The 17,962-nt window shown below is 39.1% G+C and overlaps 1 protein-coding gene across 1 annotated transcript in view; it reads right to left on the minus strand.

The window, feature by feature from the left end:
- COL9A1 (collagen type IX alpha 1 chain) overlaps positions 1–17,962 on the minus strand; it is an 82,616-nt gene that overhangs the window by 25,760 nt on the left and 38,894 nt on the right. Inside the window, exons 19-28 of the mRNA XM_026507133.4 lie at positions 16,577–16,630; positions 13,952–14,005; positions 10,996–11,049; positions 9,550–9,603; positions 9,355–9,408; positions 9,166–9,219; positions 8,705–8,758; positions 7,652–7,696; positions 6,503–6,556; positions 6,343–6,396 (exon numbers count right to left, since the gene is read on the minus strand). Of these exons, the coding sequence (XP_026362918.3) occupies positions 6,343–6,396; positions 6,503–6,556; positions 7,652–7,696; positions 8,705–8,758; positions 9,166–9,219; positions 9,355–9,408; positions 9,550–9,603; positions 10,996–11,049; positions 13,952–14,005; positions 16,577–16,630 (531 nt within the window). The remainder of the gene's footprint in view (positions 1–6,342; positions 6,397–6,502; positions 6,557–7,651; positions 7,697–8,704; positions 8,759–9,165; positions 9,220–9,354; positions 9,409–9,549; positions 9,604–10,995; positions 11,050–13,951; positions 14,006–16,576; positions 16,631–17,962) is intronic.

Here is a 17,962-nt window from a genome sequence, read left to right on the forward strand (position 1 = left end):
CTAAGTTAAAACAAAGGATTGTCTAACTTTTCATTTCTTTTTGGTGGGATTATTTTGTCAACCAAAGACAAAGATTTTCTTTGCGGGTATCTTATTTTCTCTGTCTTTCATGAGCTCCTATTAGTCAATTCATAAGTGTTTTCCAACCACTGGCAGGCCCTTGGTAACACATATGAATGGCTCAGAACCCCAGCGTAGACAGCCTGTTCTGCTGACCTTCTGTACCCATGAGAGCCCAGCATGCACAGCACTAGAGGGTGAGTAAAATTACAAGCATTTGATCCTTTGTTACTGTACAAACAGCACGTGCTTCTCATTTTTTTCTTCTTCCATCCTTTAAATTCTTGGCCTTTTTAAACATAGGTATTTCTATAGAAATCATCTCAAGGTTGAAAAAGGTAGTGTTTATTTTCACAACAATGACCAAGCAGTTATGAATAAAGTGTTAGGACAGGATTTTCTGATGGCCATTCCTATGATTTCTATGTATTCTAACAACATGTAAGATGAACGTGAATAATCAAGATATAAATAGTAACCTCTAAAAACACAGGTTAAACTAAACACATGTTGTAGGGAGCAATTAACCATGACCTTGTAACCACAGGTGTGCTAAACTTAGAAATGGCAAATCTCCTATGTTTCAACAGCTGTGATGTTAACCATCTTCTCAGATGTGGGCAAGGGAGACTGATAGGGCTATGGCTTTTGTGCCCAGTAGCTCATATTTACGAACCCCGTGACAATAAGAGTTAGGATTTGTAACAAAAGAATTGTAAGAAACCAGAAAAAAAGGCAAAATCCTACCATTAAAAACATGAGGACCATAATAAAAGGCTTTTTTCCCCCTCTTGGATGCTCTGTGCCGCCATATACGTCTCCAACATGTTCAGACACATCTGCCAACCGCTCCGTACTTAGGAAGTCAATCGAGACTTTAAAAAAAGTTGCAGACCCTCTACCAGTGATTCCCAACTCTGGCTGTGCATCAGAATCCCGGAAAGAGTGCTTTAGAAATATATTTCACGAGATGTCTTCCACCACTCCATCTCCCTATTCTTCCTCCTGTCTTCCCCCATCTCCCCTAGATTCTTCCTCTGTGATTTTGAGGTCAGACCCAGGAATCTATTTGGGTTTATGTTGTGTTTGTTTGTCTTCACCAGCTTTATTTTAGACCTTTGTTAAATGCTCACTACGAAAATTCCATACACACCAAAATTTAAAGCTAAATATGTCTTGTACCATTAGAATTGGGTAAGCTAACTTCAAATAAAAACCATCCTGCAGAGCCTTGACTCGAGCTGTCGAGGCACTGGAGGGTGGAGAGGAGGCCGCGGGCACTGAGCCCCACTGCCAGGTCTGAAGCCTGGCTCCACCAACTCCAGCCCTGCAACTTCACCTCTCTGTGCCTCTGTTTCCTCACCTGGAGAGTGGGGATGAAAACAGTACTGATCTCATAGGGTTTTTGAAAGGATTGAATAGATACATAAAGCACTTAGAACAGTATCTGGCTCCCAGTAAGCACTATGAAAGCCTTAGTTATTTTTATTCAAGGTTTTACCCAAGAACTATAGAAATCAATCAAAATTAAGTATTTTAATCTATTTAATTAAATGTTCTTTGCCTTTCAAATCTCCCAACTTTCTTTAAAAATACAAGTTGCTCTTGAAAAATAAAATAAGTCTCTAGTCATCATTTCTCCAGTTTCTGTCAAGACCACTAATCACCAAGAAGAAATCTTTTTTTTTTTTTTTTTTTTTTGAGAGGGAGGGTGGAGCGGCAGGGGGAGAAGGAGAGAGAGATTCGCAAGCAGGTTCCACACCCAGTGCGGAGCCTGATGTGGGGCTCAGTCTCACAGCCCTGAGATCATGACTTGACCCAAAATCTAGAGTCAGACCCTTAACCGACTGAGCCACCCAGGCACCCCAAAAGGCACCTTCTTTATAAACAAGTACTGAGAGCTATTTTGTAAAACTCATTTCAATAAATACAGACAAAATAATTCCACCTGGAGGTCTTCCTTTTAAAATGGAACTACTAGACTTTTAAAATATCACAGAAAAAAAATCTATTTCGTTATACTTGTGTTGTCTTAAGTATTTTGCAAAAAAATAATTTTTTTTAGATTTTATCCCATTGTGCTCTAGATTGTGATAGTGGTTGTATTTGCCTGATTACCCAAAATGCTAACTAGCTGAAGAATGAACATTATTCTTAGTACCATGCTAATTTTAGAAATGAGAAATTATAAATCATTATACTTAGTCTGAATTATATACTTAAGTGCCTCTCTCTGGGAAGAAGGATGCTGATTAACCCAGAAGATCAATTATGATTTCTACAGATTGTTGCTTTTACAAACCCATCTTCATATTAACATTGGAAGATCATATTAGTCCTACTACAATGATAATTTTTAGGTTTGCCACAGATATTTTAAAAATCTATTCAATTTCACAGCATTGTATTTTTATCTGGTGTAGGCTTAAATATTCCCTCACACACAGAAGCAGATCACAGTCTATAACCATCAGAGCTGCTTCACGAATTATTGACAGGGATAACATTCCGTGGCTTGGGTGGCACAGGGATGCAGTTTCAATCATTCAACAATGCGCCGTATGGGGACCTCTGTGCTCAGAGCTGTTGGTGATAGGGTGAGGGGGGACTTCAAGAGACAATGAGAGAGGCTTCTGTGCTCCAGGAGCGTATAATCTTCAGAAAACTGGAAGTAGATCAGCATGGTACTCATCCCAGTCAGAATCACAAGAGTAGAGCAAACACAAGTCACTCAGCAAAAGCCCTGGCAAGTTCTGGGAAGCCTGAAAGAGGGAAATGGACCAGGAGCCATGGCATCCAAGGCGCCCACCATTCTCCTGCTGGAAACCAGGAGTCACCCAGATCCAGGTATAAGCCAGTAGAGTGTGAGCGAGAAAGCCAGAAGCACGATCCAAGTGGTAAAGATACGTGCTCATATGTAAGCACTGGAGGTGACCAAAAAAACTCCAACATATTTTGCTGTGGCACCAGCTAAAACTGTTATAACAATGGCTTGAAAGGAGAATACCACTCAATTTCAAAGACGTGCTCCAATTAGCCCTGGTCCATTAGTAGAACACATTAGAAATAGGTTTTCATTCCTTCTACTCAGCTTTTCGACTTGACATTTGCAAGAAAAACTGATAGAACTTGTGAGGAATCGTTGAAAATGTGTTAACTTATCTATGAAACTAAAGGTAATGATGTAAGATGAAAGAACAAATGTATCTTTCAGTAAGTAGATTTGGTGTTAAAACTCTGCTCCAGAACTATAATACTTCCAACCTCTCATGACACTTTCCTATAGAATTTATAGTAGGTGAAAAGTCAATTATTACCAACATAAGCAGCATAGCAAGATTTATTATACCTCCAATTCAATTCATTCTTAGAAATATTTATTGAGCACCACCCTGCGACAGGCCCTGAGGGAAGGGATGTAGGGAATGCAAAGGCGGGTCAGAGGTGCCCCTGCTTCCCTGCAGTTTCCACAGCATGTGGCGGAGGGGCCCCGGGTTACAGGGTCCGGAATAAGGAGACAGCACTTCTGTCTGGGGGATAGAGCATGATCAGAGATGGTTTCACTGTCGAATTAACATTTCAATTCCATCTAAGAAGGTACAGGGGATGTTGAGTCAGAGAAACAGAGAAGAAAGCCATCTGAGGGCAGAGTGTAACAAAAGAACACAGGTGGGCTGAGAAGTGCAGAGACTATTTGGAAATGAGCATGGAGTCCAGCTTGACTTGAACACAGGCTCTGAGCAAGGCAGAAGTGAGACATAAAACTACAGGATAAACAGTTTAAGATTTGGTACTTCCTTTTCTTGCCTGTTGAAATCCATTGAAGATCTTTAAATGGAGAAGAAGTGATGATGGAAGCTGTACTTCGAAAAGACCAATATGGCAGTGTGCGCAGACTGGGATCACTGCCATTCCCCAGGCCTTTGACATTGTGTCTGACACTCTTATTTGTCACCATGATTGGCGGAACCCTACTGGAGTTCTAGGGTGGAATCCCGGGGAACGAAGAACTATCCCAGCCAACATACCAGGAGTACCTTGTTGGGGAACACCAGTTGAGGGAAGGAAAGACACGCTGGAAAGGCAAATCGGGAGACACCTGATAATCTAAGCAGCAGCTAATGATCTGAGCTGGGTTGGTGGAGGTGGGCTTAGAAAAGAAGAGTCAAATACAAGAGACCTTAAAAAGGAGGAGGTAGAAAGCCCTTGGGTGGCTCAGTCAGTTGGGTGTCTGCTTTCAGCTTGAGTCATGATGCCGGACTCCCAGAATTGAGTCCCAAGTCAGGCTCCTGCTCAGTGGAGAGTTTGCTTCTCCCTCTGCCCTTCACCCTGCTTGTGCTCTCCCCCCCACCTCAAATAAATAAATAAAATCTTTAAAAAAAAAAAAAAAAGGAGGTGGTAGATCAACAGGTCCTATTGGAGATAGGAAACATGATGGAAGAAGAACACCAAGGCTTTGAGCTGCAGTGATCGGAGCAATAAGAATCTGGAAATTTACAGAAACTCAAAAATCAAAACCTAAATCAGGCTCAAAGTTTGCATAGGCATAACAGATCTGCCTCCCCTCACATGAGAGAACTGAACACCCCCCACCCCATCTCCTTCTACAGTTCTTGCCTCTAGTTCTCCATACATCCCATGGCACGTAATCGATGATGGGCCAAGCCCTCTCTGCTGTGTCACTTCAGTGCATGGACCTGACATACAGCAGGTGCCCCTTCAACTTTACTGTTCTCTGCTCTATAAAATGAATATTAGACTTAATAGCCAACATTCCCAAAGTTCCAGTGCCCTCTCCCACACTGTTATGGTGTGGACCAGTCATGTAGCATCTTCATTGTTTTAGGAATATGATCTAGCTATAAACTCATTGCTTTGGCAGTCAATTTCTAAATATTTTAGAAGTTCACAGGCTTCAAGCAAGAGAAAAGAAAAGGATAACTGAGCAGTGAATGAGCAAGGACCATGATGAGGAGCAGTAGCTAGTTTCTCTGGCTGCAGAGAAACTTCTGGAAACCGTGTGATAGAGGTCAGTTGACAAACACCTGTGAGAAGTGGGAAAACTCCCCTCTCATGTCAAGACAGCTGGAATATTTCACTTCCTTGAAACATGAAAATTGTCATTCAACATGCTCATGAAAATACTTTTAAAAAAATAACAATATTTGGAAATGTTTCTGGGTTCTCACTTCGAGTTCTTTTTGTTACCCAGCAGATTTTTAAAACAAGAACTTAAACTGAAGGCCAGAGAAAATTTTTTAGAGTTAACATTAAGTGTATAGTGTTTAATTTCCTAATCAGTTTCTCTCTAAGGGTTAAAGTGTATCTAGTGAAACAATACACGTTGCTGTATTGGCTGCAAAATAGACACATTTATAAACTCACCCTAAAAGATGTCTAGCAATCTCTCAAAAGATTAAATATAGTTACCACATGACCCAGAAATTCCACTCCTAGGTGTTCTACTCAAGAGAAATAAAAACATGTGTCCACATGAAAACTTGTAGAAAAAATGTTCACAGCAGCATTATTCATAATGGCCCAAAACTGGAAATAACCCAAATGTCCATTAGTGGATGAAAGAATGAAGGGAAGGTGGTATACCCATATAATAGTGTTCATATTACTGAACATTAGTCAGCACTAAGAAGAAAGGAGTACTGATAGATGCTACAGCATAGGTAAGCCTTGAAACATGCTGAAGGGAGCCATTCACTGAAAACCCCCGTATTGTGTATTCCATGTATATGAAATTCTCAGAACAGGTAGATCTACCTGAAAGTGGATTAGTGGTTGCCTAGGGCGGAGAGGATTGGGGGCGGGGCAATGCTGAGTGACTGCAAGTGGACACAGAGTTTCTTTGCTGGGTGATTAAAAGGTTTTAAAATTAACCATGGCAATGGTTGCACAATTCTATAAATATGCTAAAAATCAATGACTCATATGCTTTAAATGGTTGAATTATATAGTATATGAATTATATCTCAGTAAAGTTTTTTTAGCCACACTAAAATATTTCCTTCAACATGAGATGAGAGTAAAAAAGGGTCCTCGTGCTTTTAAAAATACTTTAAAAAATTTTTTGAGTTTTATTTCCACTTTCTGAATTTAAACAAGCAGATTGTATTCATGAATAGCATTCCCGTTTCACAGTCTTTCTCGACTAGCCCGCGCTCACACTGGAGAAGGCATTCACAGATAAATGAATAAATGATTGGAAGGTCACCCAGCAAAAACCCTGGGAAGGTACTTCAGAAGGTTCTACAGAAAAGGAGTACTCACAGGAAGCCCCCGGGGTCCTCGGGGTCCCACCTCTCCTGGCGGCCCCTGTTGGCCCTGTGATGAGGAAGGCAGGGAAAGAAAAAAGTTAACACTCCCTAACTCTTTGCTGAGTGATTGCAACTGGTAATAACATAAGGAAAGGTAACTCATGTCGTCTTACCGGTTTGCCTGAATTCCCCAGCTGACCAGGCTTCCCTGGAGCACCTGTGTTACCCTAAAGGTAAAAGGCGACATTCTAAGTAATTCAGACAGCAAGAAAGCAAAATCATCAACCTGTCCTACCCTGGCAGGGCCTTTCTTACACCTGAGTAGCATTAACTTCCCAATTTCACATGGAGAATTTGGGACGATATAGGATCTCTTTCTTGGCGGATACATTAAAGTTCTTTCGATTCAGGATACTATTCTGTTATTCCCAGAAGTATAGTAAAGGTATCAAAAAATGTTGCAAAATGAAGGTCAAATGTGAAAAAATGAAGGTCTTTACCCAGACAGGAATAGAAGATTTTTCTTTCTTCACAATATTAATTATATGTGTCTTTCCTTTACCATTTCTATCTCCCGTAAACTTCTTGGAGCCCTTTTACCTGACACTGACACTATTAAAATTAAAAAGAATCCTGTGAACATGAGGAATAGGAGGATGTGCTGTTGAGAGGACCCTGGCAGCAAGGTCCAGGGAACGCACACGTCTGGGGATCCATCGTCACCATCAATCTCTCGGTCAGCTCAGGAAGCGAGCATCTCTGCTGAAGATGCCGTGGCCCCCAGTAACTGGAGAGCTGTAGCCGTACAACCTAGTAGTGATCAAATTCTACGTTACTCACATTTTATCTATTTTATTTAAAGTAAAGCTATATCTTATCCCTTCAAGTTTTCCTTCACCTATTGTTTTTACTTGCTGCAATGTCAGCCCTGGTTGATCAGTCTGAGAACAAAATGTCTAATATCTTTTTAGTTTAAACGATATCATGTTAGTAATATTCACTGCCATAATTTCTATAGCTTCACCATAATTTCCTTATTTTCAGTGGTAAAAAGCAATAACACTTTCTCTGTTTTATACTGGCAAAGGATGACACATCTAGGAAGAAAGTCTAATCAGCAACACTTTGTCAAAGTATTCTTTCTGTAGCTAAGAAAGAGATTAGCATTTGACGCTTCAAAAAAGACTTTTTAAAAATTTTTCCTTAGGGTCACATATAAAATAAAAGGCAGGTTGGAAATACTAAAAATGATAAATAAAACATGTTAATGAAAAAACAAAGACATAGGGAAAAGTACCAATTAAAAAGTTTTCATCTTTTACCTTTTCACCAGCAATACCCTTTGCACCAGGAACCCCAGGTACACCCTGAAAGAGGGCACACAGAACATCGGTTGAATCACCTCAGCGGAGAATCTGTGAGGTGCCGAGCCCACTGCACATCGCCGAGGGGCTCAGGGGATCATGGCAACACCAAAGCTTTAGTGTGAGGGAGCGTCTTCCTGGTTCCCAAGTTCTGAACAACTCCAGAACTACCCACAGTTTAGAAGGAATTACTTTACTCTATCTGGCTTGTTAAGTCTGCACATCCTGAGGCAAATCCTACCTCTAAACTACAGTTATTTTTCAAGCATGAATTTCCAAATTATAGTCCAGTCAAGGGGAGCTCCTACCAGCATGACTCCATGTATAGAATATAGAAACAAAGACCGATTGAAACGCTAACCCTTAAGGAGACAAACGGAATGGCGGGAGAATGCTGGCTCGAACTAAAATTTGGTTCTATTGGGAGTCCTCATGTTCTCGGATTACTTTAAAATGTCAGATATCATAATAAATTGAGGCCAGTCCTCAAATTACCAAGTATCCCTTTATTACCTTGAAACATTTGTCTCCAAGAATACGTCTGTATAACCCACATTAATCTCTAGCCACATCGATGCAGGGAAACACCAATTTGACTAATTCAAAATAGCATACAATCAAAAAAATGGTATCGGGTACCTCACATCATTCCGTGAGCATACTCTCAAGCCTCTTATGACTCACTTCTGCTAACAAGAACTTCAGAACTGGTGAAAAGGAGGAGGGAGTATGCGCTCCAGGCCCACAGCTCAGAGTTAGTAAAAAGAGAAGACAGATTGAGTGAACTAAAGAGAGAAGAAGAATGCAAAATACAAATTAAAGCTTACATAGTTATTAGAGAAATAGTTCCTTCCTCAGGAAAAAAAGTTTAAAACATCAAACTGTAAAAATGTAAAATTAAAGCATCATATATCTTCCCCGGAACTTATCAAATTATTTGTTTCTCCCTAAAATTCATATTTTCCAAATATGTAGCTAAACCAGTAAACATTTAAAGACCCAAATACTCACAGGTAAGCCCTGCAATCCTGCATCACCAGGAGGCCCAGGCTTCCCCGGTTCACCCTGAGAAAAGAAGTTTTTCTTGCATCATTGAACCTGTGTTAACTGCTGTATGTCTTTCAAGAAAAGAAAGGACACAGGGCTTCTGCGTAGAAGGAGTCTCCCTACAGTTGACCTTACATGCACTTTTATAATATGATCCAGTTCAGGGGGGGGAGGGAACGGGGAGGATGGACTTAGGACATAAATTTAATCAAAATACACAATCTCTTTCAGCTGCTTTCACTGACACAGCAATTCTACTGAGTTCCTAAAACCAAGTAAACAAACATACTATTCTAATAGTATTTTTGAGTTGACACTTGATTAAAAAACTAAACGGAGGAAAAAAGCCCAAACCAGCTGAGTAAATCTCCCAGTAGTGTAGTAATGGAAATGCTGGGCTTCGTTGGCCAGGGCTACACAGCTACCTTTGTTCCTGGCATTCCAGGTATCCCGTCACGGCCATCCACACCTGGCAAGCCCTAAAGACACACAAAGAAACACACTGTGTCTTAGAAGCAGTCACATTGTTCTTCCCTTCATTATTTTCTAAAGTTCTATTACAAGTTAATAATCATTTGGAAAAACGTGGTGGGTGACTATGGCTCAGGACATACCGTGTCTCCTTTGGTCCCAGGGAGGCCAGGAATTCCTCTAGAACCTTGAGGCCCCTTGCAGGGCAGAAGGGAAGGGATAGACAAGACATGCTCATTTATCATGACACTTCGAACACATCAAAGAGATAAGCATAATCAGCAGAGGACACCAAAAAAGCAAAATGTTTGTAGTGATTAACACTAATTTGAACTCACTCTATCTCCCTTGGGACCTATTTCTCCTGGAGGTCCTCTCTGTCCTTGATCACCCTGTATGAAAATAGAATGTTGTTAATATAAGCAAAAGTTACTTCTTGATAGACTTTTGAAACTATAAAACACCATCCATATTACTTTATTACTGCTCTTTCACCCCATACTTTGCTCTGTCATGGATGCCTAGCTCAAGAAATCTTTTTATAAAAATTACATTGTCTTAAAATTTATATTGCCATAGGGATCATAGAGACTTGCTTGGAATATTTTGATTCCATTTTAAATGTGTAAAGCTTCTGTGCTCTTTGGATGTATAAGTATAATAAAATTAAGATCCATACTGCAGGTAACCTTAACATCAGTAACTAGGTCTACATATCAGCTAAACTCATTGAGTACCATGGTGGATTGAGGTTTGGGTCAGTTGCCAATCTTTTCTCCATATTATTTCATTCTCCAGGCAATAATAATGGTTTCCGTCAAAATTATCTGGCTAATGTTGACTTATAGTACAGATAGTTATAGATGAGAGGATGTGTCTTCCTAAAATATAGCTTTTGTTGAATTGCATAAGTACTCTAAAACCTCAAATGGTTTCCTATTGCTACTAGATCAGTTCAAATTGCTCACATTGGCATTAAATACCCTCCACAACGTGATCCGACCTTATCCACTCAATTTCATCTTCTCAACAGAAACTTTCCAAGCCAAGCAGTAACAATCCCTATGAGACAACACACCCCATCACCACCACCAATGCTCCTTCTCACCTGTGCTCTGCTGCCCTTCCCACCCAGAATGGCTTTCCAGATCAACCTGCCTCTAGGATCCTCTTCTTGCATGCATTACCTCTACCACATACTCCAATGCTGGATCTTGTAATGCATAATGTAGTTACATTCTGTCTTTCCCACTGGGCCATGAAAATTCTATTTTCCTCATACCTTTTCTTTTTCTGTGATAAAGATGGTTATTAATGGGTGACTTTTTAATTTATTTCTAGAAAAGCTGTGAGGCAGCCTATAATAATGACACATGTACATATAGCAGTCAAAACATAGAATAATGAGATCGGAAATCATAGAAAAGGAAACGGAGAGAATTACCCAAGAACCTGACATGAGACAGTTACTGTGGCTCTAAGCATCCTGTCAGCCAAAACGAAAGGGAAACACAGCGAACATAAGAATTTAACAATTTGACTTCACCTTCACCTAACAAAAAACCCATATTGAGTCAAAAGAACTTTTCTCTTTATTCAAGGAAGTGATGCTTATCTTCATTAAAATTTGTTTAAATAAATATAAAAACTGCCCATTTTACCACTTGCATTATTCACATGTAAGAGACACTTGCACACACACACGTGCGTGCACATCAAATAATCTATCACTGATCATTGCTAAATAATCTATCACTGGGTCTTGTAAAAGGAAAACTACTTACAGGTGCACCAGGAAGACCCTGAGGCCCAGGTTCTCCATCTAAGCCCCGAGCACCCTGCAAAAAAAACAAGACAAAGAAATGAAATTGAGATCCGTCATTAAAGGGCACATCGGTCTTCCCATAGAATGTTAATAGCCAGATAAAAAGAAGGTTTTGTGTCTGTAATATATACTGTATTCATCAGTGAACCATTGGACACCTCAGATATGAAAACAGTAGTTTACATCTCCTCATCCCACCAAGAGTACTGACAGCCAATCTTCGATACCACCCTGGATATTTTAAGTTAACACAGCAGCCATTCTTGATTGATGACATGAACTAAAAACACTGGTACCTATTTGGAGAAGTTGGCAAACCTATCGGAAGAGGTTTGGTAGTCACCTCCCAGGGCTCTCAGGATTCCTATGGCTATTCATTAATGGTGAAGACCAAGGAGCCACCCAAAGAATAGGATAGTTTCCATGGACCCTGCTGTTGCCACAGCTGTGGCTGGGATTTTGTGACACTGGATTTCCACCAAGATCCAGAATCAGAAGTCCAGTCATGTGATTTAGAAGAATGAATTGTAATAAGGATTTGAGTATCCCCTGTTCCATCCTACATAGACGTTCGGTTAGGTTTATATAAAATAATCCACCTATCTTCTAAACAACAGAGTCATCCTACCAAGGGATGGAAACTACAGAGCTTTATAAATACAATTATCTTGAAATCAATTGTGACTTGGTTATATTGTACATATCACCTCCTTATTTAATGGTAAGAATCAAAATGTGATTTTAAAACAAAATATGGGGGTTTTTCTTAGTGCTTTCTATGTACGCTGCATGATAAAATACAACCCTCTTCTTTAAGTCTTTTTCTCATCTGCTAAGTGGATGAGAAGGCAGAAGGGCAACTGAAGTCAACAGGCCATCTCCTAATGAATAGGGTTGAGATAAGGAGATGATAAAATAAATGGAAAACAGTCAAAAGAGTGCTGGATGGATGTCAGGCCAAGAAATCCAGGTGGACAGCATCTGTAGTAAGAATTAAGAATTAGAAAACCTTTAATAGGAGGTTCAGAAAAGGTAGAATCAAAGAAAGAACACAACTGAAGCAGAGGCACCACGGAGCCTTGAAATTCTTTGATCCCTAAAAACTAGAACAGAGCAGAAAGCATTTTACATTCACCAGGGAAGAAGAGGTTTGGAAGACCCAAAAAGGACCTTGACTTCATCCTTCACCCTGCGTTGTGAGCGCGGAGCCTGGCGCTCGCATTATAGAAATGGCTGTGATGCACTCCCTCTCTCTCTTACTGCTGTTCAGCAAGAGCTCAGACCCAAAATGCTGTTACTAGGCAACCACTTCAGGGGTCTGAGTTCATGAGAAGAGCTTGCTTTTTTTTTTTTCCTTTTTTTTTTTTTTTGTTATTGAAAGCAATTTGACAGAACTCAAAGGAAATGAGAAATTTTGAAAAATGCCAAGTAAAAAAAATACCTCAAATAAAGAGCATATCAAAAACAGTAATTGGTTTCAAAGTGTGGGGTCACATATTTTAGATAATTTAAACTCAGAAAAAGCAAAGGCCCAGGTATCAGCAACTTCAAAATAAATGGGATTTATTATTTAATAACAGAAGAGATACATACAGAATGTTACTTAAGGTAACATGAATGTACAAATATGAAATATGTTTCTTTTCAAATACAGTGTTTTTAGAAAAGAAATATTCTAGAGGAAATGGCAGAGTACAACAGGCAGAATGAGGGACAAAGAGGCTGAAAAAAAATGAAGGAATTAGTCACAAAATAATTCCTTCAATTTCCAAAAATGTGCTTTTCTTTTAGAAAAATTTTATTTATTGAGCACCTACAATGTGCAAGTTATTCTGGCTTAGCTGTTAAGAAAAGTCTCTGTGCTTTGTGAAATGACACAAATTAGCCATAGAGGTTCTAAAGAGAAAGAGGCAAGGGTCAGAAGTGGTGGTAGGCAAAGTGGTTTTTTTGTTTTTCCTGGAATCTACAAATTGGCTTTCCTAATATACTAAGTGGTAATCATTTTCTTAAAACCTGATAGAGAAGCTAAAACAACCCTACACGCATGCACACACACACACACACAGAGTGAGAAAAACATTTCTGAGCACATCAGGAATGTTCAGGTTTCCACTATTTTTGTTTATGATATTCACTCAGCCAAGCATTCCCCATCCTCCACCCTCCACCAGTGGGAACACGTCATCCTTCTAGGCCTGGCATCCTCCTAATGCCACCTCCTCCGTGAGACCTTCCAGTCCCCTGATCAAGAGTAGCCACTCCTTCGTCTTCACTCCCTTATGCCACTTGCCCTCAAATTTATGTGTCTCTCATTTACCTTGTAGTTAGCTATCTACTCATTGGTTTCTCCCAATAAATAACAAATTTGAAGTCCTTATTCCTCTTTGAATCTCCCCATCATCTCACAGTGCCTTGCTATGGAAATGGTAGGAGAATCTGGTTTTTGAGACTGGGCTAAGGACAGGTTGGTAAACTCTAGCCACAGGTGTATGATCCTTGTTGACGACAGAGCTCAGGGATCAGCCTGGAGGGAGAGCCACGCATGGCCCTAGTGTCCTTGGGGATATCCTGCCTTCTCTTACCTCTCTCTTTCCATTCTCCCCTGTCTTTGCTTTGATTTCCAGGTATTGTGTCAGTACTATCAGTATTAACTACTGATAATGATAAAGAGAAAAAAATGTAACATCCCTGCTTATTTCTATCTACCTAAGATAATTTAAAATATATAATACACAAGTATCATACATACTACTCATTTCTGTCATCTATGTTTATAACAAATGTAAAAACCTTGCCAAACATCTACAAAGCAAATAAGTTTTAAAAAATGATGTTGCTGAAAATAACAAGATACTTTTAAATGGCCAAAATTTTAAATATTTATACATTTTGGTATCATATCATCATCATCTTACTTTTTCCCCTTTGGCCCCAACTATGCCAGTGATGCCTCGTAATCCTTGAGCTCCCTGGAAATATAAAAAAGAACAGTGAATTGTTTTAGTTGAAGCACACACTTGTTTATCTCATCACAAAAGTTGCTCCAGAAAGATGTTAACATAACGAAAGGTAACATTAAGAAATAGTGACATTATGTAAACAAATGTTTCTAGTTTAGAAAGAAAAATCCAAGGAGAATTCTTCTGATGGTAAACATTCTTCTAAAACTCTGAAGATGTACATAAACCTGGAGCTGGAGCAATTACTGATGACAAAAAAGTAAACATCATTAGCATAAGAGAACTACAATCATGTATCTTGACGTACTTTTTACTAGGGTACAGAATACACTGCCATTTCTACTGCCTTCATGATTCGTAACTTGGTTACATGTAAGATGGTTGGGATTTTAAACTTTGGAATGAGTTTTCCCCACCAATGTATGCCTTCAGAGGCCATTCGGTTTCCAGGCTAGTCCACAAAAGCTTATGTAAATGGAGCTGAAGTCTCGACTAACCACCAGGAGTCACTATTCATTACACCATCTCTGACAGAGGCATTCTGAGTTCCCTCCTGGGGCAGCAGGAATCCATCTCACCCCACCTCAGGCATCGGAGTGGGTAAGCCTAAAAATAAGGATGTGAGTGTGATTTCTAGACTCTTCTTCAATACTGAAATGTCACCATTCTCAATTCTCTGGCCCCACAGCAGCAGGGCTCCAGGGGTGGATCCTGTAAGGGGTGAGCCTGGGTGCTCTCGTGGGAGCAGCGGCAGGGGGATGCTCCTTCAGGAAGGTGGAGCAGCCGCTTCTGAGCAATTTGCTAACTGTCCACTGTGACTGGCTTAGGATACAGTAGCTCTAGGCCAACCATTCTCTTGTGTTCTCACTTGGAGAAAATGGGGCAATTCTCTGGCCAACCCTGCCTGCCTCCAGATAAGTCCAAATTCTGAGTAGATCAGTTAGGAATGACCTAAATGTGTAAGATGATCCAGCTTAGGTTAACCACTTGGGATATAAAATGAGATGTGGCCATATCAGACTGAAACTGCTCTTCCTGAAGATAATTCTACAAAAGGAATTCCAAAAATATTTGAGCCAATGGCAGTGACGTGAGAATGCCATGTATTATCTCTTAAGGTGCCTACTTTGAAGGACAGAGCTTGTGTATAAATGTTCCCAAAAGCATATTTTTTTAAAAAAAAATCTGTGCATTACTTTATAGATGCACGTTTAAAAAGTGAACATTTGGGAAGTTTATAGAAACATTCTGGCAAGCCTACAGCCAAACACCAGAAGGTCAGCAAGCACTAACAACAGCCCCCAATGGACCACTTGAGCCCTGCCGAACCCAACAGATATCCTTAATCCATGAAAACATTTTTAAATACTGCTTGCAAAATTCTGTTCTGAGGATGTGGGGGGGGGGTGGCTTTAAAAATAACTTTAAATCCCCACTAAATTTTCATCAGGAAAGAAAGAAAGAAAGAAAGAAAGAAAGAAAGAAAGAAAGAAAGAAAGAAGAAAGAAAAAAAGAAAAGAAAGAAAGAAAGAAAGAGAAAGAAAAGAAAGAAACCATCCATATGTCTCTTATGCTATTTTTACCTCCCTCCTATGAAATAGAGTCCATCTCCTTATTGTCTCCTTTCAAGGGCTCAGGGAAGACAAGCTTCTGAAATTTCTTTTAAGTTCTCATGTGGCTTAAAAGCAGAAGCCATTTCTGACAAATGCTCAGACTCATTTCCTTTAGCTGGAATTTCCTTAAGCTCTGGGGTAAGTACTAATCTACACAGCTCCCTGAACTCTTTCATAAAAGGCCAGTTGTTTGGGGGAAGAACAGAGCAGGGCAAGGAAGGGTGGCCTCATGTTTGTCCTCCCTAAGCTGAGAATAGGACCTGAACGTGTCCTTTACATGGTAAAGACCTTGGCTAGCTGCAATGTTCAGTGAATATTCAGAAATTATTATTTCCATAATTGTTAACTACTCATCTTGATAAGAAAAAAAGTGTGACAATTCTACTTTCGTATACAAAAGTAATGTAAATTTTGATGTAGCAAACACTTTAAAGTGAAGTATGCCAATGCCCCAAATTACCTCATGGTGCATATAATTGCAGCAATCTGCCAAAGCACAGGGGACAAACTTTTTATTAAAAGGCATGATTACAAGCAATTAAGAATGGTCTACTTATAAAGATTACATGCTGGCATAAGGTGTATTCAATCCAGTGGATGATGCACGTGCTGCATATTCAGGGTACGTGAAATTTTCTATGTCGTGTGAAAGTGCCATAGAATATAAAAGATATGTATCAACCTCTTGTGTTCAGTATTTGCTTTCAGATTGCCTAGCCCTGAAATCTAGTAAATGAATGTATGTAATTACAGGTCAAAATTTTTCTGTTAAAATGGTGCTTGAATATACAACGGGGATCCCTTCCTATTTTGAAAAAATGGTAATCTCCCAATGCTGGCTTGGTGGGAAAATATGTTAATGTAATACTGTTAATCCAAATGCTAAACAGGAAATATTCCAAAAGTCATGAAAAAAAGAATATTTGCATAGCCTAGTTAAATTTTTTTTTTTTTTTAAATACCTTACCGGAGGTCCTTGAGCTCCAACTTCTCCCAGTTCCCCCTGGTCACCTTCTTCACCCTAATAAACAACAGAAAAGCACACCAAATGTTATCCCAGCAAATGAGCATAGATAGATAACTCAGCACATTTGAAATTCACTTGGCATCCCCTGAGTTGTGTTACTATACTTTCTTAAATTAGTTTATATGAGTAATCCATATTATTTGTAGGACATTCAGAAAATACAGAGAAATATGCAAAAAAAGTCACCCAAAGCCCATATTTCAACTATAAATATCAGTAACATCTTAGATGCTTCTCTATAGAGGGGTCATGGGGGAGGAAAGGACAAAGAGAGAACATATATACATTCACAACCCCAGTGTGTGTGTGTGTGTGTGTGTGTGTGTGTGTGTGTGTCGGGGGGTATTATTAGGAAAATATGATCATGCTATGCAAACTTTTCCATCCACTACAATATTATTTATTTGTGATTTTCACTTTTAACTTTTCTTATTATAATTTTTCCACCATATACAATTTTTAAAAAGTATTTAAATCAGTCTTTCTTTTCGTGGCTTATTCCTTTGACGTCACCCACAGAAAAGCTTCCTCCACCCCCAAAATACATAAATCTTCATCTGTATTTTTCTTCTATAATTTTATAGTTTAATTTTTTACATAAAAATCTTTAATTGATTTTAATGTAAGATATAAAGTAGAAATCTATCATTTTTGGATGTGGTTGGGGGGATGGGGTAACTGGATGATGGGCATAAAGGAGGGCATGTGATGTGAGGGGCACTGGGTGTTATATGCAACTGATGATTTATTAAACTCTACATCTGAAACAAATGATGTACTACCTGTTGGCTAATTGAATTTAAATTCAAGGAAAGAAATCTATCATTTCTTTTTTCCTGGTAATTGGTCACCTTCTCTAATATCATTTGTTGAATACTAGATTCTCTCCACACAGGCTGGAAAATTCTTCTTTAACATATAGCAAATTGTGAAGTATACTTGTTTCTAGGTTTCTGACTCTGCTCTTCTCATCTGTTGTATGAATTTGCCAATACCACATTTTTATTATTGAAATGTTATAATACATTTTCATCTCAGATAGAGAGAATTCCTTTACCTTTGTTTTTCCTTTATGGTTACTCTTATCTTTCTGTTTTTCGTAAATGTTTACTCTTCCAGATGAACTTTAGAATTATTTGGAAGATCTTCATAAAAATACTACTTGCTTTATATTAGGACTGCACTAAATTAAAAGATTAATATGGAGAGAATTAGAATCTTTACAATACTGAGTCTATCTGGGAACTCAGTGTATCTCCCTATTTAATCAAATCTTTTTCTTTCTTTCAATAAAGCTTTGTTCTTTTCCTCATATTAGTCTTGAAT

Source organism: Ursus arctos, unplaced genomic scaffold (genome assembly GCF_023065955.2).
Source record: "Ursus arctos isolate Adak ecotype North America unplaced genomic scaffold, UrsArc2.0 scaffold_29, whole genome shotgun sequence".
NCBI lineage: Eukaryota > Metazoa > Chordata > Mammalia > Carnivora > Ursidae > Ursus > Ursus arctos.